This window comes from Cibotium barometz, chromosome 39, assembly GCF_041138505.1.
Source record: "Cibotium barometz isolate CiBa-2024 chromosome 39, ASM4113850v1, whole genome shotgun sequence".
Classification (NCBI taxonomy): Eukaryota; Viridiplantae; Streptophyta; class Polypodiopsida; order Cyatheales; family Cibotiaceae; genus Cibotium; species Cibotium barometz.
The window spans coordinates 7,306,934-7,331,801 of NC_141084.1; the positions used below are offsets into that span (position 1 = coordinate 7,306,934).

A 24,868-nucleotide genomic window follows, 5' to 3' on the forward strand; every position below is an offset into this window, starting at 1 on the left:
ATAAACCAAATGCTGAAATACATCTTTGCATGAAGTGATGTGGCTCGAAGCACCACTATCAAAATACCATGATGCATTCTGTCTGTCAGATGCAATGCAAGACATATCAGTGTCTGAAGCACTTGGTGTGTCACTAGTGCATGTGACCAAAAAGGTGTACTCTTCCTGGATTACATTAGCTGATTGCTGTGCTTTGTTATCCGAAGAGTCTGCTACTGCATTGCCTGCTTCTTTCTTTTTCTCTTTTGCAATCCGCTTCCTACATTCACTGATGTAGTGTCCAGGCTTATGGCAATAGTGACATTTGCCTTTCTTTTTGGGCTTGTTTGCATCCCCTTTGTCACACTTTTCACCACTAGAAGAGGGATGTCCATGACCAGCCTTGCTAGACTGTTGTCCCCCATGCCTAAAGCTCTTTGCTTTACCTTTATCCTTGGCTGTAAATGCCTTTTCTCCACCACGGTTGCTCGATAAGTTTGCTCTTGTTTGCTCTTCCTGCAAGAGTAAACCCACGAGCTCTTCAAAAGTGACGGGATCACCACCTCCTCTCATTGAGAGGTTGAGAGAGGTGTGAAAGCCCAAGTAGGAAGGCGGTAAAGAATGAAGAGTGTTGGTGACCATCTGTCTGTCTGGGATAACCTCATCAATGTTGAGCAATTGTTCTTGCAAATCTTTCACTTTGGTGAGATGATCTACCATGGAGTCACCCTCATCCATAGAAAGAAGATCCAATTGCCTCTTCAAGTAGGCAACTCTTGCCTCGTTGCGTACCTGATACATTGCTTCCAATGTGTCCCATGCAAGCTTCGATGTCTTGCATGAACAAATGTGCGGAATAATAGTCCTTTTCACTGAAAGGGCTATCAATGACATGGCCTGTGCATGTCTAGAGTCCCATCTCTTCTGCTCTTGTGTGGGAGCAGGTTCTACATCAGGAGCTCTTTGAGCACCTCCCCTTTGAGGCGTGGCTGGCTGTATGGTAAGTGGGCGTGTGTCATCACCACACACGATGCCCCAAAGCCCTTTGGCTACTAGCAAATTACGGATCATGAAACTCCAGAGGGAGTAGTTAGATCCATCCAGCTTGTCCTCCTGGGTGAGCACACCAAATACATCTGTAGCATTCTGTGCCATGTCAACAAAATATATCTGCAAGCAAACCAAGCACCAATGTGCACTGCCAGGCAACCAAATGTCCTGTGCAAATGTATGCCCGCAAACCAAAGCAAGTGTAAACCTGCACCAAATTGTCCAATTACACACAATGTGTATACATATGCGACAAATCGCAGCTGTAATGCCCAATTACATGCTCCAATCAGAAAATCCCCAATTTGTATGCACTCCAATCGCTTCAATGTGCATCTAATTGGCCAATTTCCACAAAAGCCCCAAATTTCTGCAAATGAAAGAGGCTCAATTTGCCGATTTTGACCTCAATTTTGAAAACCCCCAAATTTCTGCAAATGAGAGAGGTTCAATTTGCTGATTTTGACCTCAATTTCTAAAACCCCCAAATTGCAGTCAAAGCAACATGCCCAATTTTATCAATTTGTCCTGAAATTGAGAAATCCCCCAAATTGCACCTGTAATTTTCCTGTGAATTTGACTTGCACAGAAGTGTCTGCTAAATCTGCATATGACCTGCACTGGAATGGCTGCAAAATATTGTATTTGTATTTGACCCAAAATGTGCACAGAGAAATACCTTCTTGCAAAGGCAGCAGGCTTGGAGCAGACAGTTGAGTAGAGGGAGCCAACAGAGCAACGATAAGGACGACACAAAGCTGTAAATGTCGAGGAGGTCTTCAGGGCGGCTGAGGGCTGTCGGCAGGCCAAGTTGGAGCTGGAGCGTACTGAGATGCAAACGGGCAGGCAGCGTGGCGCAAGAGGCAGGCCGTGAGCACACGCAGGCATACGTCAACGGGCCGCTTGAGTGCAGGGTCGCTCAGAACGAGGCGAGCACAGCGGCCGCAGGTAAGTCGGAATGGGCGGGAGCCGGTAACGGCAGGTGTCGAGGTCGCTGGCGGCGAACGAAGGCCATGAGGCAGTCGTGGGGTAGCGCGGGGCACGAACAGAGGGTGCCTGGAGTCGTCGGCGCAGTCCGGAGCAGGAACGGCGACTGGTGTCGGGTCTGGGCGCTGTCACGGAGCAGGGACGCGTCTGAACAGAGACACCGGACGGCAGGAGCGACGGGAGTCGTCGGCCGGCGGCTGCTGTGAGACGGAGCGCAGGGCGGCAACGGAACTGGGCGCCGGCTGGAAATGGCAGAGCTGCCGGCGAGCTGGGCAGCGGTGGTGGGCTCCCCACTAGTGCCGCCCGTTCCTGGTGACCGGATGGTGGAGCAGCGACGGAACCGGCGGACGGACGACGACGAAAAAAACACAGCGTCGACGGAAAAACGCAGGCGACGGACGGAGCGCCAATTTTTGACGGAAAATCTTCCAGCTGCAAATTTCCAGGGCCAGCTCCCAGCTCCCAGCTCTGATACCAAATGTTGGGTGTTGGACTCACACACTCACACACACAAACCTGCACATTAGGGTTAGGTGCAAGGTAGAGAAGCTCACACACAGAAATGAGAGAGAGAGAGAGAGAGAGAGAGAGAGAGAGAGCCAAAAGTGTGGTATCCACAAAATGCAAGCCAACCCTTGCATGTGTGCCACATCCATATAATATAGAAGTACAAAATATTATATGTTAGAGTGTCCTTTCACACTTGATGTCCAAGGGGAAAAACCACATGGGAAAAAGTGCCCTTGGTTAAGCCCTATTCACACATAGCACTACCATAAGTGAGCATATGCCTACATGACCAACCTAGCATCTGAGCCAGAAAGAATAAGGTCATCAACATACAAAACCATGACACAAATATCTCCATCAGAAAGAAGCACATAGAGATTGATGTCAACATATGCCCTCTCAAAGCCAAGAGATAACAAGAAGGCATCAATCTTTTGATACCAGGCACAGGGTGCCTGTTTGATGATAATTGGGTCTTCAAATGGAAGTACTGCAATTGTATGGAATCCCTCACTTGCTTGAGGCCTAGACATGATGGTATGTGCCTTATAGTTCCAAAAGGACCATGACTACCCGTATATACCACCGAGGGTATAACTGCAGCTCTTACTCGCAGTATATACGAGTAAGTCTAAGATCTTGAAATTATAAGCTAAAATGCTATCCAGATGATGAATTCGAATGTGGTTGATATGATTTCAAAATTCTGGTTGAGAACAGAGCTTGTTGCTTGTGTGTTAGAAGAGGCCGCCTGTGCGTGAGAAATAGGCAGCTAAGCCTGTCAGCGACCTATTCCCATTTAATAGCTTTTTCTAGGTTGATCTCGATAATGAGACTTTTTCTAAATTTCTGCCTTTTCCTTGGACTAATTAAAGGTTTTTTTTCTCGACGACTATTTCCATATTCATTCTCAATTTCTCAATTGAATTATATTCAATATTCCTGTTTTGAATAAAAGATTTCATGGGATTTACAGAAATCAATTCTACCCATATTTCCACTTGATAAATAATCATAAATTGAATTATACTAAAAACTCCTCTTATCACAAAACCAAGAGGCTGCTCAACATAAACTTCCTCCTCTAAATCTCCATTCAAAAAAGCAGATATGACATCCATCTGGAACACGGGCCATCTGAAGTGAGCAGCAAGAGCCAAAACAATCTTGATGGTGGTATACCTGGCTGTAGGAGCAAATGTCTCATCAAAGTCTTCACCTGCCTTCTGAGCATATTCTCGTGCAACAAGGCGGGCTTTGTACTTGTCCAAAGTACCATCTGCATGAAACCTGACTTTGAAAATCCATTTCACACCAATAACACGACGATGAGAAGGTCGTGGTACCAAAGACCAAGTGTTATTCCTCTCAATAGAGGCCATCTCTGCTTCCATGGCTTGCCGCCACTGCGGCTGTGAAAGAGCCTCCTCTGGACTCTCAAGCTCATCAATCTCCTGGTGAGAACTCATGAGAGCATAATTCATTGTGTGATGAGATGTGGAAGCCCGAGATGAACGGTGAGGTCCAGGAGTGGTGGTAGAGATCTGGTTATGGAGCTATGCATCCATGAGACCAAAATCTCTAAAGAGTTGCTAAACCCACCAAGGTAGGCCAGCCTTTCTCTCAAAGCGTGAAGAAGAAGATCCAGCTACAGTACAGGACTCATTCGATGCTGCTGGAAGTGGTGATGAGGTAAGCACTGGTGAGGGTAGTCTCGGAGTCAAAGTAGGACTCGTAGAGGGACTGGAAGCTGCAGGAGCTGATGCAATGGGAACGGGTGACTATAAAGGAGCATCTGGCACCGGCGGGGTTGCAACAGGGGGAGGAGGAGGAGCTGGACGTGGAAGAGGTAAAAGATCACTATCATCCAAAAAGTCGGAAGATGCATCAGGCGAAGAGGAATCAATGCCAAACAAGCTCTCATCAAATTGAGCATCACGGGAAATGATGATGTCATCAATCTCCGGATCCCAGAAGCGGTACCCTTTGGATCTCAGACTATAGCTTGTGAAGATCATCCTCTTTGACTTCGGAGCAAGTGTGGTCCTTCTCTTATCTGGGACATGCACATAAGCAACACAGCCGAAAACACGAAGATGAGATACAGAAGGCTTGTGTCCAATAAAGGCCGCCTCCGGAGTCATCCCCTCAACCTCTTTCGGGAGAGAGCGGTTAATGAGATAAACTGAGGTAGCCACAGCTTCACCCCAGAAAGCAAGAGGGAGACCTGCATGATGCAACAAAGCACAAGCCATCTCTTTGACAGTCCGGTTCTTTCGTTCCAAAACGCCATTCTACTGAGGAGTGTAAGGAACTGTAGTCTGTCGGTGAATGCCCTTCGAAGCAAGGAAGTCATCAAATGGTACAAACTCGCCACCATTATCAGTCCGGAGGAAAGAAACTCTACTCCCAGACTAATTTTCCACCATTGCGATCCAAGTCCTGAAACTGGCAAAAGCATCAGACTTGCGAGCCAAAAAACATACCCAAACTTTGCGAGTGAAATCATCCACAAGAAGAAAATATCGTGCCCCGCCAAGAGACTCAACCTCCATAGGTCCTACAAGATCTGCATGTATAAGCTCCAGTCTTCGGGTTGCTCGATGAGTGGCCTCCTCTGGAATGCATCTCGATGATGCTTGCCCATCATGTAGGATGAGCAAATGTGTGAGAGAGACCTGAGCGGAGGTAGTCCGCTAACAACCTGCTTAGAATGGAACTTCTGTAAGGCAGCAATGGGTACATGACCGAAGCGAGAATGCCACCAAGAAGTATCTGCCTCAGAAACCAAAGCCAACACGGGTGAGAAAAGCTGATGAATATGGGAATCAGTGTGAGGGATCTAGGAAGAAAAATTAGTGATCTTGTAGAGACCCCCATCATGGACTCCATTGGCAACAACCGAGAGAGTCTTCATGTCGATTACTTCGATGACCTCATCATCAAAGTACACACCAAGTCCCTTTTGAGAAGCTTTGTATACTGAAAACAAATTTTTGGAAATTCGTGGTACATGTAGAACATCATGTAAGGTGGCAGAGGAACCCAAAGAAACATTACCAACACCGGTGACAAGAAGCGAAGAGTTGTCGCCGATATGAACTGAAGAAGAGATAGTCTGGAAGTCCTCCAAGATATGGGCCTGATTGGTCATGTGGGTAGAAGCACCACTATCACCAACCCATTCCACCCCTTCAGGTGTGACACTAACCTCTTCGGGAGAAGTCATATCTGTGACCACGAGGATTTTTGAAGAAGTGGATGAATCTGTGACTGCCATGTGTAACTCGCGGCGGGTGCCCGAGGGGACTAGGGCCTTTGACACACTTGTTGATACCATCAATGCATATTAAAACATTTAAACATGGCCACAACCTTAACACATATCCATCATCACTTTGCATAAAACATAAAAGATGGACAAAACATCCACAAATGCTGAAAATGGAGCTTGCACGTGTGACACCGCATAGAGGTCGGAATGGGCCGACCCCCCCCTTGGAGTATTTTACTACCCAAGGAGAATAATATCATGTACAAGCTTTGAGGGCCTTACTCTCCCCACAGGAGATGCCAGATTATCCATATACAAATGCCATAACACAACCCAACACGAGGCAACCAAGCCGGAACATAGGCTGTAGAAATGCCGAGCCAACAATATAATCCATATACCTCCCTTGTGGGTACTGATTCTTCCCCAAAAACCACGGGTCTTCATGCAATAGAGCTGGTACAACAAGTACAACTCTCCATTCAACCGATACAACCGGTACGATGGCTGGTACAGCCGGTATGATGGCTGGTACAACAAGTACGGCAAGTATAAATGTTGGTACAACAACTGGTACAACATGTACAATGACTAGTACAACTTGTACAATGGCTAGTACAGCAAGTACAAAAGCTGGTACAATCGGTACAATGGGTGGTACAGCAAGTACAAGGACTGGTACAACCAATATACTGGCTGGTACAGCAGGTACAAAGATTGGTACAACAAGTACAATGACTAGAAATCATAATAAATGATTAAATACCCTTGCCTTCAGTATTTCTTCGCGATGGAAGCCTCCAAAACAATCCCCAACAGCCGGTATTCTTCATGGGCAACCTTCAAGAGAGAGAGAAAGAGAGTAGCCATCATTAGGGAAGCCTGTAACGGTGGTAGAGGCTAGTGTGTAGCAAGGGAGCCTCCATTAATGAAGAGAGAGGGCTCCAATTTATAGATTTGGGCCTCCCATGAGCTAAAATGGCAAGAGAAGGCTACAATGACAAGTGGAGAGCCACACAATAGCTGAAGTGACAAGTGTGAGGCCACTTGTCTCACTTTAATCCACTTTCTAACAAGTGTCATGCCACTTGTCTCACTTTGGTCCACTTTCTTGCCACATATCCCAATCTAAGAGATGGGTCCTTCCATAAACTTTATCTCTAAAAATATCCCAACTGGTAGACATTCTGTCATAGGCACTTTGCCAACTCTTGGTATCTGCTCAATTCCAGATGTAATGACGCGAACAGAATTTCCATCGGAGTTGGACCAAAAATAGCAACTCTCCTAAATTTTAGGAGTGTGGTCCTTTGTATTCTAGGATAATCCCCCATTTCCAAAGCTTGTACTTTCCAAATATTTAGACATCCTGAAGTCCACCAGACCCCTTTCATACTGAAAAACGTCCAAGTTGGTGACATCCTCCCCAGCTTCTTAAAAGTTGTCCACAACTTTAAGCTGCAAGCCATATGTTCAATATATAATCATGTCCCATCAAGTGGGTGAGACGAGACAGTCTCAAAAATCCAATATATCTGAAGAATCCATGTCCCAAAGAAATGGGTGAGACTAAATAAGTCTCCATAATAGCAATATCATGTCTCAAAATAAATGGGCGAGACAAATCAGTCCCATAAGTCCAGATATCATAATCCATGTCCCAAGTAAATGGGCGAGACAAAATAAGTCTCCTGCCAATAAGGCATCGGTCCACATGATCCTTGGCATAGACATAAGTCCCGTGCCAACTAGGCGTCATGTCCACTTTACCACTTGCACTCCGTGTTGGTACTCTGACCACACACCTTAGATGAGAGGTGGGCTCAAGTAACAAGATAAAATAATCACTCGCAGGCATAGATAACCTGGTGTTCCATAAGCATTTCTGCTACACATAGTTTATAGGCATTTCGGCCACCAATAGTTTGTAGGCATTTCGGCCACCAACTCACACTACCCTCTCAAGTGTCCATGCTCCCTTCCATCTGCTCTCTATTGTTCCATCCAGATATGGTAGAAACAATCTTCAAGAGAGCACGTAGGACAAGAGAACACTACACACGGTATGTTGTGCTCCACACTACCCTCTGAAGTGCCCATGTTCCCTTCCATCACCTCTGTATTGTTCCACCCACACATGGTAGAAACAATCTTCAAGAGAGCACGTAGGACAAGAGAACACTACACAGGGTATGTGAACAATGAGTTTCATAAGTCCAATGCATCCCAAATAAAGGGAGCTATAAAGAATAATCCATCCTAGTAAAAAGGAGTCATAAACATAATCCATAAACCTAAGGATGGATCCAAATCCCTAGAAAAGAAGTCCAGAAATCCATAGACCTCTATACCATAATCCTTGTATACCATAACTCTTACCACATACTCCGTGCTAACCACACACCTTGGAGTAGAGGTGGACTTTATCCATAAAAGCATCATATCCATGAGATATCCAAATATTTCTTCTCTATAAACTGGGACAAATTCGTCCATAGAAATTGCTTGTGAAGCCTAATATCTATATAAATCTCGTCCAAGAAAGAAATCTCCATAGATATAATCCATCCCAATAAAGGGAGCCATAAACAATGTTTCCCTGAAACCATCTGAAGGCAAACAACACCACCTTTCTCCTTGCATGGCTATACAAGGGTTAGTGAACATCAAAAACACTTCATAGCAAAAGCACTAACTTTGCAAACTCAAAGTATACTTAGCTTTTCTTTGCCAGGTTAGCCATGAAGCCAAAAGAAATATCTCCTCACCATATCCTTAAGATATCCCGAGATATATCTCCATATAGCTTGCCTGTAAGCTTGATAATATAATCCACAATATCCATATGGAAAGAGTGCTAAACGTGTGCACATAAAGCCAACTCCACACTTCCAAGATAAATTTTGTGAATTCATAAAATCCTTAGACTAAGCTGTCTATTGCTCATGCTCTTGCTTCATAGGCTCTGAAGTGGCTGGCCATGCTTAATAGCAATGATGGTAAGTGTGGTCCCCATTCGAGATCTTTTCTCTTCCTTATTGATAGAAGGAAGCCTCCGCTTCCAAGAAAGCCTATGCTCTGATACCAATGTAACTCGCGACGGGTGCCTGGGGGACTAGGGCCTTTGACACACTTGTTGATACCATCAATGCATATTAAAACATTTAAACATGGTCACAACCTTAACACATATCCATCATCACTTTGCATAAAACATAAAAGATGGACAAAACATCCACAAATGCTGAAAATGGAGCTTGCACGTGTGACACCGCATAGAGGCCAGAATGGGCCGACCCCCCCCTTGGAGTATTTTATTACCCAAGGAGAATAATATCATGTATAAGCTTTGAGGGCCTTACTCTCCCCACGAGAGATGCCGGATTATCCATAACCAGGCTTAGTTAGTATGGAAGGTACGATACGGTACGGTACAATAAAATACGATACTAATTGGTACCTTAAAATTTTTTGAGGTACGGTACGATATTAGTACGTTTTTTTTTTTTAATACTTCCTAAACTTAAAAATTGTAGACAAGAAGTCACAAAATAGTAGAACCATGAACATAATGTCATCATGCCATTAGAGTACAAAATTGCTACAAAAGGATAGGCCAAAAACTCATGGCATGGGCGACCGCCAACATGCGTACATACATGATACTACATACTACAATACATCATCAATGGACTAGAAGGAGATAGATGCTTAATGCCTAGAGAGCTATAACATATCAAAAGTCTACATCATCACCAACATATGCATGATCATCAACATGATCACTACTAGAGTGTCCATCAAGAGAGTTCTCTGAAGAGGACTCTTCGAAGGTGGACGAGACACTCTGGGGATCATTCTCGCTAAGTAGGTTGCCGTCATCATCAAACAAGGGCTCTCTAGGCAGTGGGGTATCATCATGAGGGGGCAATGGAATATCATCATGAAGGCGGGGATTGGAGCTCGAGGATCCCCGCCTCACATATGTGCGAAGGCCACCCTCTGCCGATGTCGAAGGCGGAGGCCTATGAACTCCAACTGCTCGGTCCCATCCATGCTGACTCCTGGTGCTGCGAGTATCTGCTGCCACAAGCTCACTATAGAGCTCCATGAAGATTGCCTCCTCCTCCTCATTAGGTTGTTGATTGACACTTGCAAAGTTTTCACTCGTCAACGTGAAAGTGTCAACATTGACCTACATATTAAGGCACAAAAGTTAGAGTCTATACAGTGTACACAAAACTTAAAAGTTATGAGTCATGACAAGTTAGAGTCTAGACTTGTCACTTACCTGCTTGGGACTACCCATACTAAGAATGCCCTGCATCATGCGCAAGTTAGTGCGGCAGTAGACCAACCGCTCCAACTGTCGTGTGCTCAGTCGATTGCGTATCCTCGTGTGTATGAGAGAATAGGAACTCCAGTTCCTCTCACATGCACCCGTAGAACAATCCTGGGCTAGGACCCTTAAGGCGATGGGTTGGAGATGCTCTAGTCCATACCCAAAATTGTCCCACCAAAAAAGGGGCTTCACAAGTGACTCCCTCCTCCAGCAAGTGGGAGACGAAAAGGAGGTTTGACCTCTCTGATCAACATAGCAGCCCAACTCCTCTAGAAAGGCATTGTGCTCATCAACTGGCACAGCTCGAAGCATATTAACATCTCGATCTTGTCGAAGCTCCCTATTGGTGCAAACTACTGGAGACTTGTAGGCTGGATGTACCAATGCTGCAAACCCGTGGATTGGTTTATACATCCACCTCCATCTCTTCTGTGCAATCTCCATGATTTGTGCTCGCTCGTCAAATGTAATGTCTGTGCAAGCCTCCAACTCCACAAGGGCAGCTCTAAAGAAGTGGACAAGAAGGCCCATGGTGGACCCCTCGCAATCTGTCATCCGCAAGAGCCTATAAAATGGAGTCATAGCAATGACAATTGCTCGGACTCTAGTCCAAAATCTCTCCTCTAGGCAAAAGCGTTGCATGGCTTTGGCCTCTTCAGTGACGTGCTCATCCCATTCGTTCCACATGGTGGAAACAACTGTCTGGCGAAGGGCGGGCCTCACATCGTATAGACGCTCCAAAACCAGCCACATGTAGGCAAAGCGGGTGGCCGATGGCTTCTTCAAGTCAAGCCTGCTATGCTCACGAAACATAGCAAGCACCTTCACCTTTAGCATGAAGAAGTTGACAATAGATGTAGCTTGTTGCACAATCCTCTTCACCCACCCGAGCTTCGCCACATCCTCCATGAGTAAGTCAATGCAATGACTCGCACATGGAGTCCACACAATGGTGGGAAATTCTGCCTCAAGCAAGCGGCCCATGCGTCGACAATTTGATGCATTGTCGGTGATGACTTGCACCACGTTTTGAGCCCCAACCTACATGGTAGATAAATCATATGAGTTGAGGGCTTTGCACAAATGACAAAATCAGCCACACTTAAGTAAAATAATGCTTACCTCTATGATCGCTTGCCTAATATGGCAGTAGATGAAACTCCCGGTAGTCTTTCTCCCCCTTCTCCCGGTGTCAACCGCACGCAAGAAGTATGTGCCAAGCAGGCAAGACACAAGGATGTTGATAATGCCACGCTTCCTTTGATCACTCCATCCATCTGTGAGAATAGAACATCCATACTTCGTCCATGCGGCTCGAATCGGGTCAAGGGCTCGATCAATTCTCTCCTTCTCTTCATCAATCTTCCTCGTACGCATAGCCGTGTAAGAGACCCCCGTCCACCCCTCACATGGGCCCACATTCGCAATCGCCGTCACCATCTTCTTCCATTGCTCCTTTTGGAGTACATTGAAGGCAAGATTGCATTCAATAATGGTGCGAGCAATCTCTATCTCCGCAAGGCGTTGCCGCTCCTTAAGGAATGCAACCGAACCTCACACACTACCCGTGACTTGGTGGAGAGAGGGTTGCACCCCTTCACGCTCCACCACCCTTTGCCTTTTGCCCGGTGCGGAGGCGGACCGTGAATCCGTGGAAGTGGCAGTGGAGGATACACCAATGAAAGAGCCGGTGGCCGCTTCATCATGTGCCGATGGTGGTGCTAGTGGTAGTGGTGCCGGTGCGTGTGTTGATGATGCTCCTCTACTTGAATTTGAGCCGCCGCTCATCTTCCACGAAATGTCATCGGCAATGCTTTGCGGAATCTCCTTGCATGGGACACCTTGTCCCCCAATCTTTGAAAGGTGCTGGAGAAGCCTTGTTGCACCACTGGTGTATGACTTGCCGCAATATCGGCATGTCCAATGATGGGAGTTGGACTTCTTGGTGTCCTTCTCCACATTGAGGCAATGCAAATCAAAAGCCTCATGCTTCTCTCGAGGCATGATGGATAAGAGAAGGGCTAAAGCGTGGAGTAGAGGAGAGAGCGTAGAGAAGATGAACTATGGGAAGAGCTTGGAGGAAGAGAACTTGGAGTAGAGGCTCAAGTGGGATGGAAGGAGCTTGGAGGAGGGTGGAGGAGGGTGGAGGAGGGGCTTGGAGTAGAGGCTTGGTCCTTGAGGCTTGGAGTAGATGGAGGGTGGTGGAGGAGAGGCTTGGTCCTTGAGGCTTGGAGTAGATGGAGGGTGGAGGAGGGTGGAGGAGAGGCTTGGAGTAGATGGAGGAGAGGCTTGGTCCTTGAGGCTTTTATAGAAGGACTCAGGAGAGATGAAAGGAAAACAGCCAAAAAAACGGGCAAAAAACGGTCAGAAAAAACGGGCACAAAAAAGGCTATTTCCAACGGGCAGAAACAGGGCAAAATCGTACCTGATCGTACGGTACCGTACGGAACGAATCGTGCGTACGATCTGATCCGTACGACGTACGAAACTAAGCCTGGCCATAACACAGCCCAACACGAGGCAACCAAGCCGGAACATAGGTTGTAGAAATGCCGAGCCAACAATATAATCCATATACCTCCGTGTAGGTACTCATTCTTCCCCAAAAACCACAGGTCTTCATGCAATAGAGCTGGTACAGCAAGTACAACTCTCCATTCAGCCGGTACAACAGGTACAATGGCTGGTACAGCTGGTACAATGGCTGGTACAACCGGTACTGTGGTTGGTATAGTCGGTACGATGGCCGGTACAGTCGGTACAAATGCTGGTACAGCATGTACAGTGACTAGTACAACAAGTACAATGGCTGGTACAACAAGTACAAAAGCTGGTATAGTCGATACAATGGGTGGTACAGCAAGTACAACAAGTACAAGGACTGGTACAAGCAGTACAATGGCTGGTACAGCAGGTAAAAGGTTGGTACAACAAGTACAATGACTAGAAATCATAATAAACGATTAAATACCCTTGCCTTCAGTATTTCTTCGCGATGGAAGCCTCCAAAACAATCCCCAACAGCCGGTATTCTTCATGGGCAGCCTTCAAGAGAGAGAGAAAGAGAGTAGCCATCATTAGGGAAGCCTGTAACGGTGGTAGAGGCTAGTGTGTAGCAAGAGAGCCTCCATTAATGAAGAGAGAGGGCTCCAATTTATAGATTTGGACCTCCCATGAGCTAAAATGGCAAGAGAAGGCTACAATGACAAGTGGAGAGCCACACAATAGCTGAAGTGACAAGTGTGAGGCCACTGGTCTCACTTTGATCCACTTTCTAACAAGTGTCAGGCCACTACTTTCTTGCCACATGTCCCAATCTAAGAGATGGGTCCTTCCATAAACTTTATCTCTAAAAATATCCCAACAGGTAGACATTCTGTCATAGGCACTTTGCCAACTCTTGGTATCTGCTCAATTCCAGATGTAATGACGTGAACAGAATTTCCATCGGAGTCGGGCCAAAAATAGCAACTCTCCTAAATTTTAGGAGTGTGGTTCTTTGTATTCTAGGATAATCCCCCATTCCCAAAGCTTGTACTTTCCAAATATTTAGACATCCTGGAGTCCACCAGACCCCTTTCATACTGGAAAATGTCTAGGTTGGTGACACCATGTAATATGTATGCAACTTTGGCAGATCCCTCCTCTGAAACTTTGCCTTTATCTTTGGTGTTGTCCTTGTCAGATGCTTAAGAAGCATCGTGGGCTTTATACTTGGCTTTTGCTGCTAGAGAATCATCACGACGAGCAAAGCAGCGAGCCTCAGTATGACCTATCCTGCCACAATAATCACATTCATTGCTTTTGTCCTTGGATTCCTTAGAATCTTGTTTACCCTTGCCATTGCCATTGCCTTTGTTTTTGTTGTTGTGGCTGTTGTTGTTGGAGTTCCCTTTTCCGCCTTTGCCTTTGCCCTTGTCAGAGGCAACAAAAGCAAACTCCGACTTGCCTTTCCCGCAAAGCATGCACTTGTCGTGGAGATAACTCACGACTTCCTCAAAAGGGGGGAGAGGATCACGGAAACAAATATTATCCCTAAAAGAATCAAAGGAAGCAAGCAACTTACCAAGAAGTTTATGGATGGGATTGTTGATGGTGCTCCTGTACTAGATACGGGAAAACTCTCCAATCTTCTCAATCAGGTTAACTGACTCAGTGATGGTAAGCTTCTCCAAATCTGACTCCAATTTGGCAATCTTTACTGTCGAAACTCTCCCATACCTCCTCTGGATCTTTGTCCACATCTGATGAGCATTACTCCGAGAGGAGACAAACTGTGCCTATATGGATGGAGTCATGCAACGGATGATGATAAGACGAGCCCAAGCATCCAATATGTTGGGTCCACCAAGTGAGGTGTGGAGATAGCCATCCACACGCCGGCTCCTTCCAGTAACAACTGAGTGTAGAAAGACCAAGTATGATAGTTGGTTGCGGTAAGCTTCATGGAGTCACTGACTTGGGAAGGATTGTAGGATGGTATGTGGGTAGGAGTGGGAGCAAGACCTGGATGAGAGAAAGGGAAAGGGAGCCAGCCCTTATATACTCCCTCAAGATGCTGGTCGGCCAGCTGTAGCAGGCCGATAGCATGGCAATAGCATAAAATGCCTAAAAATACCAAAAAAATGGCAAAAAAATGCGGAGTAATCTCTGCTAACATATGCCAATGCAAGGCCTCATAAATGGCCAATACAAGCATGAAAAAAGATGATGTAGACCCTCTGGAGATGATATAATCCAACACATACCTCTGTTTTCCCTGGCTTTGATGCCACACTCATCATCAACATGTCCAGACATCTAGCAATGAGTGCGGTATCTATTCTTTTTAGGAATATGCTGCCAGTAGGAAGTGGGTGTCGAGGCAGTGTTTTTGGGATCAGTGTTGTTGCCTTGTGTTTTGCCTTGATTTCCTCGGTGGTTGTTCCCCTTCCCTTGATGGCCTTTTTGGGTAAAGGTGGTATTGGAAACAAGGACCCCCTCTTGGGTAGAGGAGGAAGAAGATGACTTCTTCGGGTGAAATTAGTCATGTAACCGGGCAAAGCGCAGGAGTTGGCTCTCACACTCATACAGGTTAGGCAAATTTTCTAAACTGATGGTCTGTGTGATAAAAGTAAAGAAACTAGGTGGCAACTTGTTCAATAATGCGATGACCTAGTCTTCTGCGCGGCAGACTTGGAGGAGCCAGTAGTGGCGTGCTCTGCGTTAAGGTGCCGATACTCGGCGACCTTGACTTTCACGTCATCCCCCTCTGTTATAGTGAATTTATGGATTTGATGCTCGAGATCAATGCGACGCATGCAATCACGTGCTGCATCTCTCTCTACAAGGTGTGCCCATCTATCAAAGACATAGGAAAACTACTAGCGCTGCGAATGAAACTCCGACAGTAGGCCTTGCATGAGCTCCACTATGGAAGTGGCATTCCCAGCTACCCAATAGCTAATGACTTTAGGAGATGCTAGTGCGGGGTGGGGTTTCAGTTCAAGTCCCTTCACCAAGTTCCAAGAACGTTGGGAAGTGAAGACCTGTTCCATAAGGTTAGCCCAAGTGGTGTAATTAGACCTATTGAAACGAGTCTTTTCTGTAAAAGCATTTCTAGACATAGATATATAGAGGGAAGGAGATGGTGGGATCCAAGATGGCTCGTACCCATATCCAAAGGGTAGAGGGTTAGGTGTCACTCCTAAATATATACCTAGATGAATCCAAGAACATGCCCAAATTCACCATATAAGAAAGTGCAATTTATAACCTCATTGTAGTCACTCCAAAATAACCACTAATACCCGGCGCACAGGTGAAGGACCTCACAAGGGTACTCCATAAGATGGGATAGAAGGTTGGGCACCTGACGCAAGTGGAATGCCTAGCTAAGGCACAAATCCTTGGATAGGCACATAAGCTGGTACGGATATAGTGCCTGTGATGGGTTGGTAAACTACCTGATACCCCCGAATGTTGGATGACAGCATAGTGCCGGTGGGCATAGTGCCGAGAGATCCGTGTGTTGGGCAAAACCCATACACAAGTCCCTATGGAGGTGCGACCGGTAATGGCTGCATTCCAACGCCAACAAGAAGAAACATGGGCTAGGTGGGAGGGTTTTGTGCTTGAGGTAGTGCAATATTCCAAAACACATTAAGAGCAAAAATGTGCTCCTAGACCCTCCTCTATTCGGTTTCACATCTCTCCAAGGATCAAGGGTAGTAGCTAGTACAATATGCTAAATCTATGCTATAGTGGTGGAGACACTCAGGTAGTGTTAGGCACATAAGCACTCAATGGTACCATAGTCACATGAAAACGCACTTCTAGAGTGAGAAACCCCGAAACGTTTCAAACACTCCAATTTTTTTGGTTTCTTATTTTTTTTTAATGTTTCTCAAAGTTAAAAGTTCCTATTTTTTGGAACTTAAGCAATGCAAAATTATATAGAAAAAAATCCGAAACCTTGGCATTTCTTAGCCAAAGGCCGAAACGTTTTGCCTCGAAACGTTTCTGGTGACTATGAATGGTACATACGAACCTAACACGGCCTCCGGTCGAGTTGATGACGATGGATCTCCAGACGACCATTTTGGTACCTATCCTCCCTGAGAGAATGACCCAAACTAAAGTCCAGGCTGTCGGCTCGATTGCGCAACAAGGCTCTCCATATAAGGCTGGATACCAGGGTCCAATACTGGCACATTGGCTGTAGCTGTGTATCCCCCTCTGGAAGGGGAGTCTGGTAAGCTCGGAGAGGAATGTTGTTACATGCGGAAGCTCCGAGAGTCTTCTTTCAGCCCTAAACACCACTTAGAACATGCTGATGCAAAAATGCAGACAGAAGGGAGAGTAGAGAGAGAGAGAGAGAGAGAGAGAGAGAGAGAGAGGGAAATTCAGTATATTCATATGGTACAAAAAGGTACATCTAAATCTTGCAGCCATGGGCTGCCTTCCATGAAAAGGTAGAACACCTATTCTAGTCCTAGTCTAGACCCACACCCAAAGGGGAGTGAATGATTAACACAATGAGCCATGAGTGCCTTATATAGGCCTTTGGACAAACTAGAGAGCCGGCCGACTGCTGGTCGGCCAGCCGACTGGATAAATATTGCAAAATACTCTTCACGACCTGCCCACCGACTGGATAAATATTGCAAAATACTCTTCACGACCTGCCCACCTTGCGGACCCCTTGCAGCCGACAGGTCTTCCTTGTACTTCTCCTAGTCCAACACTTGCCAAATCTGCACTTCATGCTCCAAAAACCCTGGTTCTAATCTCTTTTTCTGGCTGCCCCTTCAGGACTAGCTTCAGAGAATGTCCATGGCAAATCTTGCACATGACATTCCCTCTGCTAAACTTGATGACGGGATTCCAACCTGTTCTTGGATGACTGTCATCATCCCATTTTGTTCCCGGAGTCCCTCTGTCATCCCATCCATCTCTAGCACAACCCTTTTCACTGAAAGCCCAGCCCGGTCTCCAAAACCACTCAAACTCTGAATAAGATCTATGCATCTGTTCCATCCAATTCCCAATCCGTTCCTGCCCTATCTCTGAACACCGTCTTGGTCTTCATTCCTGAGAAATGAGTCTAGCACTCTCACTCCACCCCTTGGAGGATCATCCTCCCTTGGAACCGTTGCCCGAGAGCCTTTCCTGGCTCACAGGACTGCCATCCCCTTTGGGCTTTGTGGAACACCACCAACCAACCTCCTAGGAGCTCTTCCCGGTCTTGTGTTCCTTGTTTTGGGCTTCGTATCTGTGCACTTTCCTGTACCTTGGACCTCTACATCTTCATATGGGACTGAATCAGTGTTTAGCCTTGCTGAGCCTGATGCTCTGATACCAATGTTACCTGCGGAAGCTCTGAGAGTCTTCTTTCAGCCCTAAACACCACTTAGAACATGCTGATGCAAAAACGCAGACAGAAGGGAGAGTAGAGAGAGAGAGAGAGAGAGAGAGAGAGAGAGAGAGAGCTGAAAATTCAGTATATTCATATGGTACAAAAAGATACATCTAAATCTTGCAGCCATGGGCTGCCTTCCATGAAAAGGTAGAACACCTATTCTAGTCCTAGTCTAGACCCACACCCAAAGGAGAGTGAATGATTAACACAATGAGCCATGAGTACCTTATATAGGCCTTTGAACAAACTAGAGAGCTGGCCGACTGCTAGTCGGCCAGCCGACTCGACAAATATTGCAAAATCCTTCTTGCAGCCGACAGGTCTTCCTTGTCCTTCTCCTAGTCCAACACTTGCCAAATCTACACTTCATGCTCCAAAATCCCTGGTTCTAATCTCTTTTTCTGGCTGCCCCTTCAGGACTAGCTTCAGAGAATGTCCATGGCAAATCTTGCACATGACAAATGTCGTGATGCCAAAGGTGTAGAAGGTGAGTAGGTGTCGACAACCTGGTCGACTCCCAATGTCAGACCTTGAACGAGACTCTCCAAAGAGTAAGAAGTCCCATCCTCCCTGTGGTCTCAATCTGAGTAAGGAGAATCAAATTCTAGTGACAAAGGTTGGTCCTCTAGAATCGTGGGTAGTCGATCCATGCTGTGTGCTCTCAAGGTCTTCGTTCCCTTTGCTCACGATTGCTCAGATACCATGTGAGGGTAAAAGGACGAAAGAAACTAATGTGCAAGAGATTAGAGAAAATCAACACAACATGAAATGGATGAATGAATATATGTAAAATGGTGAATGTAATCTAGTACAAGAGGGCCTCTGTGTGAGGCACTCATGAAGCGACCCTGAGAAGTAAACCGGTGACGAAGCAATAACGAAACCGGAGTTGAAGCACGGTCGTTGACAAACGCTCGCATCGAGGACAACGAAGACACTCGGAGAGGTGTCGAGGGTTGCGAACCCATGGCACGAGAGGTGCACATGAGGCGGAGGCAATGTCACATGCACACCCAGTTGGTGTGCACAAGGCATGGCATTCTTAGCATTAAGAGAGCATTAAGCATGGCATTCTTAGCATTAAGTGAGCATTAAGTGTCACCAGCCAGGGCATGTCCCAGTATGAAAGGAGTCTAGTAGACTCTAGGACGTCTAAATATTTGGAAAGTACAAGCTTTGGGAATGGGGGATTATCCTAGGATACAAAGGATCACACTCCTAAAATTTAGGAGAGTTGCTATTTTTGGCCCAACTCCGATGGAAATTCTGTTCGCGTCATTACATCTAGAATGGTGCAAATACCAAGAGTTACCAAAATACCTATGACAAATGGGCTACTAGTTGGGATATTTTTAGAGGTAAAATTATGGGAGAACCCATCTCTTAGATTGGGACATGTCGCAAGAAAGTGGATCAAAGTGAGACAAGTGGCCTCACACTTGTCACTTCAACTAATGTGTGGCTCTCCACTTGTCATCATAGCCTTCTCTTGCCATTTTAGCTCATGGGAGGCCCAAATCTATAAATTGGAGCCCTCTCTTCATTTGAGGAGGCTCTCTTGCTGCACACTAGCCTCTACCACCGTTACAGGCTGCCCTAATGATGGCTACTCGCTTCCTCTCTCTCTTGAAGGCTGCCCATGAAGAATACCGACTGTTGGGGACTGTTTTGAAGGCTTCCATCACGAAGAAATACTAAAGACAAGATTTAATCATTTAATTAGCATCATGCAATGATCATTCGGGTTTTTCCAAGCAAATTTATCAGCATTTGCCATGCAGTTCCCACAGTGGATAAGTCTTTGGCTCAAAGGATTCAACTCTTACAATCGACCTCAGTCCTGACAGAAGAAGACAAAGTGGGGCAATGGTTTCAGTGGAGGGGGAGCGGCAGAAGAGTCTAAGGGTTGACAGGTGTACCACCTAGCAACTGTTTAGCCGAGGGGAATGTCACGTGCACACCCAGTTGGTGTACACGTGGCATGGCATTCTTAGCGTTAAGTATGGCATTCAAGCATTAAGCAAGCATATTTGGGCAGCCGACAGGTGTGTCCAGCAGCTGACTAGGCAATAGGCAGCCGACTGGCATATTCTGCAGTCGTGGGATTTCTCTAGTAGCCGACTGCTCATCAAAGGTAGTCATGGAGATAAGAATCCACGAATTAAAATCATCACAAATGGGCCATCCCACTGAGCCTTAAAAAGGATAAAATGGAAAAGTGTTTCCATTAATTCTGCCAAAAACATGATTAATGTGTAATAGTTGATGAATCTTTTGACACTAAATCATGTTTCAATGGCTCAATAGCATAAGAAGAAACAGACATTTCTTGAGGGAAAGATTAAGTAGGAATGGACAGGTGCTACCCATACCTTTCATGCCAGAAGCACATACTTTATTCACAGTCGTACATACAGAGCTAGGTGTTAAACCAGCACCCTGTCATCCAAAGTGAATTTTTTGTTTAGGAACTAAGTTATGCATAGAGACAATCATGCATATACCCAAAAGCTCACTTAAAAGCTGCTCTGAATTGTCCAATATAAATAAATAAGCCCATTTGAGTTCCTCCTTGTCTAATTCATTAGATCACATAAAAGAGTTTTTTTTATTTATTTAACGCCAAAAAAAGCAGTCATTATTTGTATGTGAAATAGCAATAAGAAGAAGTCCACACATACGGAAGCTAAAACTCTCTATCAAAAAGGAACCAAGATATACAAACCAGTGCAGCTTGTCGGGCAGGTGCTTGTCCTATTCCGGCACTCAACACATTGCCCATGTAAACCTCTTGCACCAGGTTGGGCTCTATCTTGGCATCTCGCAAAACACCTGTTTAAAATATTGAACTGAGCAAAAAGGCATGTACCAAAACAACTTTAATATAAAGTAAACTTCTTCATTTTATATTCATGAATAGGGGCCCGTAGTTTCTGTAAATAATTAATGTGTATGTGTGCTCCATGGAGCTATCTATTTAAGTCCTAGATCCCAATGACTGTTCTCAAGGTGGTATAGCCACAACATGGATGTTTTCAAGGTGCTAGCCACAAAACGACTGTTCTCTAGATGCTAGCGTTGTGGCTAGCACCCTCCTGTCTCCTTTGAACCCGATTGTCCCTGGCACTTTTCCACGTAGCTGAGTATCATCCCCTCCAGTATTATGGCAGTGCAGCACCCTGCAGAATGATGATTCAAAGGAACCAGCACTTTGTTCAGTGATAAATTCATTGTTTAGTTCAGAATATACATGTTGAGAAAAGAGAATTAGCTCCTTTGGAGGCAGTCGATATGCTTGTTCTAATTCTAGAGCACATTGGGCAGTCATGGGTATAAGAGTGTATAAGGGTAAAAAGTTGTTAACAGGAGCATTTTTATGCTACACATGTAAGCTTATGCACAAGCATCCAAGACATTGAGTTCTAACTTCTCTTCAGTATCTTACTTTCTGTTTAGATAACGTTCCTACTTCACCTCCAGCTTCATCAGAGCAGGGCTCTCCCTTGAAAGCTGAAATGCAAACATGGGCACCAGCCGGGGGGATAAATCACTCACACACACACACACCACCTCTTGGTGCACTGTGGCTGCAAAATACTCCAAGGGGAAACCACTTTTGGGGCTGAATCTATTTGCCTAAGGATAATCAGGTCATTAATGTGGAATGCCCAGATCCTTCTAAAGATCCACAATAGATTGACCAGAATACTGGCGATCCCTCAGCCCCATGTCCCCACCATGTGCCATCCTAGGCAATATGGTCATATCCATCATATAATTATGCCAAGCATCATAAGCCATAGCATCCCCATTGTGACGCAAGCCTACATAAAACAATCGTAACCTTATAACCATATGGAGAATCACACTGTGGATGTAAGCATGTCTTCATCCCAGCATAGCATCTCTCTATGTGTGTGAACCGGTAAGAAACAAAGCGTCAAAAAAATTCGTGTAAGGGCGGGCCATATGGCCCCACCCATCCATCCACCATAGATCTTGGCACTGGCCATGATCCCTCACGACACCTGGGCAATATGGCCTCTTGAAAGCTTTGCACTCAACCGTTTCGAGATTGGAAATACCTTCGATGACCATTGAACCGAGGCGAGGAGCAGACAGAGAGGCGAGGGAACCCTGGAAGGAACCGATGGGAGTGCGTCGAGCTGCCACAACACAAACTTCGGAGAAGCGGCCTCCTGCTGCTAATGATGAAGAAGATGGCGGAGAAGAGGAGGATGAACAGTAGAGGCGACGGACGACAGCAGCAGAACGTATTCTGCGCGAAAGAGCCATCGTCAAAGCCATGTCTTCGCGCGCATTACTTCTTAGCGTAGGACGAACCCAAAACAAAACAAAAAAAACACCCAAAACAAAACAAAAAAAACACCCCAAAAAAAAAAGGTTCACTTTGAAGGTTGACAAGTCGTGCACTTGTGAGGTTTGTAGTTCTTGCCTTCTTGTAGGGTGTGCTAGTCCTATTAGATAATTTGTGCCCTACTATGCAAAGATATCCTGCAACTCCAAATGTCTAGAGCAAAGCTTTAGTGAGCTTGTGGCGGAGAAGTTTGAAGGGATAGATGCCTAGAGTTGTTAGGGCATATGCTTCATACAAATATAAAAATTGGCTACAAGGAGAAGTTGTCAACCAGCTCATGGTCAAGTGGTGAAACTTATGCTCCCTACTCGGTGGCTAGGGTTCGAATCTGAGGCACTCAAAAAACCGAGCGAAAAAAAAATTGAGCGGGACCTAAAATCGAGCGAATTTCCATTGAAGCCTTAAGATAAAAGGCATGCAAAGTAACTACAATTTATCGTTCATAATTAATTACAAGGCTAGAGACCTTGTGTCATAAACTTTTACTACATGATTCTTGCCTTATGAACATACTAATTCTCATAAGAGGAATCATCTACAATCTAACTACACATGCATTCTGATGTCACCACACCAATCTTATTGCTTTGCATTGTGCATAGGGTGTTTGTGGGAAAACGCATAGATTTATAGGTTTTGTTTGAGCAAACCTCAAGGTGTCTTGATTCATATTAGTGGGCAAGGCAATATACACCTTGTGCATAGAATCTCAGCAGTAAGAAGTCATCAAGGTGCAACCCTTATTATTTACCCAAAATAGTTGTATAAATGTACGATGAATTGTCTGCCTTAAGAATTGATAGAGTGCAAGCACTGGGGTGCCACAAGGATAGAAGTAAGAACTATAAAGGATCCCCTCAAGATCATTGAGCAATTGGGATTATCTCTTCCCCTTTTTTGAAACCAAAATAACTGAAGCTGTGCCGACTCCCAACAGGGTAGCAAGGTTTCCAAAACAGGTGGATGCACACTAGGCTTAGTGGGCATTGGATTATTTGCAAATGTGTGTAGTAGAAGGCCCCAAGGAGATTTGGAGGCTCAAGGATACCTTGAAGGGGAGAGAGATCAAGGCAGAATAAAACCACTAGGAGCTAGTACTCATAAAGGCTAAGTTACAACATTAGGGGAGGATCCAAATACATAAGTTGGGTTTATAGGAAACCAACAAAAGCATGGCAAAAGAAATCGGGACCTCAACAAAGTTACAATGGCTAGGCAGGACAAATCAAGGAGAGGCTGGATGAAGCCATGGCAGCAGCAACAATAACCCAGTAGAAGGAAGATGCAATGTTGAAAGGGCACATGGAGGTAGTGAAGAACATCTAGGTGAGGGTAGATAAAGATAAAATCAAGCTTATCAAGGTAGAGGCTAGGCTTGCAATCTATGAAGCCCATACCCTGCATAAGGATTTGAGTTGGATGTAGCCAAAATGGAAGAATGGGAGGACCATTAAAGGGGCTTTTCCCTATGCTTACTGGCCATTTCCTTTGACATTATTAACATTGCCAACCCCATAACCGGTTCCTCTTTTTCCCATGATTACATTAATATAAGCACATCATTCTCAGGATTCTGGATCTAGACTGCCTTTCGTATGGATCTTTTCTTTTCGGATCTAGTTTCCTGTGCTGCTTTTTTAGAACAAGCCCATACCCTTTGACTAGTTTTGGCAACATCCGGACTATGTCCTTGTACCTAGCTTCCTGAAGATTTTGATGCATCCAGACTATGTTCTTGTACCTAGATTCTTGAAGATTTTTTATGATCCTGCCCATCTCATTTTTAGCTTCCATGGGTGTGGTCTCATTTTTAGTTGGACATCTTGTAATTGAACAACATCACTACATCCCCTTCCTCGAAGATTTTGAATTATGAGTTCCTGTCCACATGAAGCTTCCTCTCTTTTGAACCACTTCAGATGTCCATGCACAGTCTCTTTTCATCTAGCTTTAGGAGGCTCTATCTTATGCTTCTTAGATTCTTCTAGAGATAGCCTTTCTACTATAGCTACTTTGAGACTTGGCATTGGGAACTCCATGGGCACAACTATCTTGGGATGCACCTCCAAATGAGTACTTATTATTAATGCCCATCTTGTAGAGTTGCCTATCCACAACCACGAATGACTTGCTCTTGAGGTTCAGCTTCTATCTTTGGTCTCTTGACACACATTCTGAAAAAGATAAGTCAGACATGAATTGTAACATTTCTTCATGTTAGTTTAGTTTTTCACTATTCACTCCAAACAAGTGAGCATCTGGAAAGACATCTTCGACCCCTGTTTTAGAGCTTCTCTAGACTCCAACCTCAATAGCAGATCATCTAGTACACATTGATTACCTAGGGTGTGCTTGATGGTGAATTTGAACTCTTAAAGCAACAACATTCATCATGCCAACTTTCCTGCAAGATCACGCTTGTTCACTGGATACAGAAGTTCCTTGTGG

General features: G+C 45.3%; 2 protein-coding genes across 6 annotated transcripts in view; both read right to left on the minus strand.

The window, feature by feature from the left end:
- LOC147615670 (acetyl-CoA acetyltransferase 2-like) overlaps positions 1-22,445 on the minus strand; it is a 38,819-nt gene extending 16,374 nt beyond the window's left edge. The window contains exons 1-3 of one of the 5 annotated variants that reach the window (XM_086778228.1): positions 22,128-22,445; positions 20,768-21,221; positions 20,415-20,481 (exon numbers count right to left, since the gene is read on the minus strand). In XM_086778228.1, the coding sequence (XP_086634354.1) occupies positions 20,415-20,481; positions 20,768-20,824 (124 nt within the window). In that variant the 5' untranslated portion in view covers positions 20,825-21,221; positions 22,128-22,445. The remainder of the gene's footprint in view (positions 1-20,414; positions 20,482-20,767; positions 21,222-22,127) is intronic. The other 4 variants (XM_086778224.1, XM_086778225.1, XM_086778226.1 and 1 more) reach the window with 4 other exon arrangements.
- Positions 9,522-12,316, minus strand: LOC147615671 (uncharacterized). The gene is made up of 2 exons (XM_086778223.1): positions 10,092-12,316; positions 9,522-9,995 (listed from the first exon to the last, which is right to left on the minus strand). The coding sequence occupies exons 1-2, from the start codon at positions 11,124-11,126 to the stop codon at positions 9,537-9,539; spliced, it is 1,494 nt and encodes a 497-aa protein (XP_086634349.1). The 5' UTR covers positions 11,127-12,316; the 3' UTR covers positions 9,522-9,536.
- Positions 22,446-24,868: the final 2,423 nt, after the last annotated feature.

Excerpts from the sequence above, each read along its gene's own strand:
- LOC147615671 (XM_086778223.1), bottom strand. The coding sequence starts at position 11,126 with ATGGGCCGCTTGCTTGAGGCAGAATTTCCCACCATTGTGTGGACTCCA. Across the intron at positions 9,996-10,091 it reads GTATGGGTAGTCCCAAGCAG|GTCAATGTTGACACTTTCAC; the intron begins GTAAGTGACAAG and ends CTTAATATGTAG.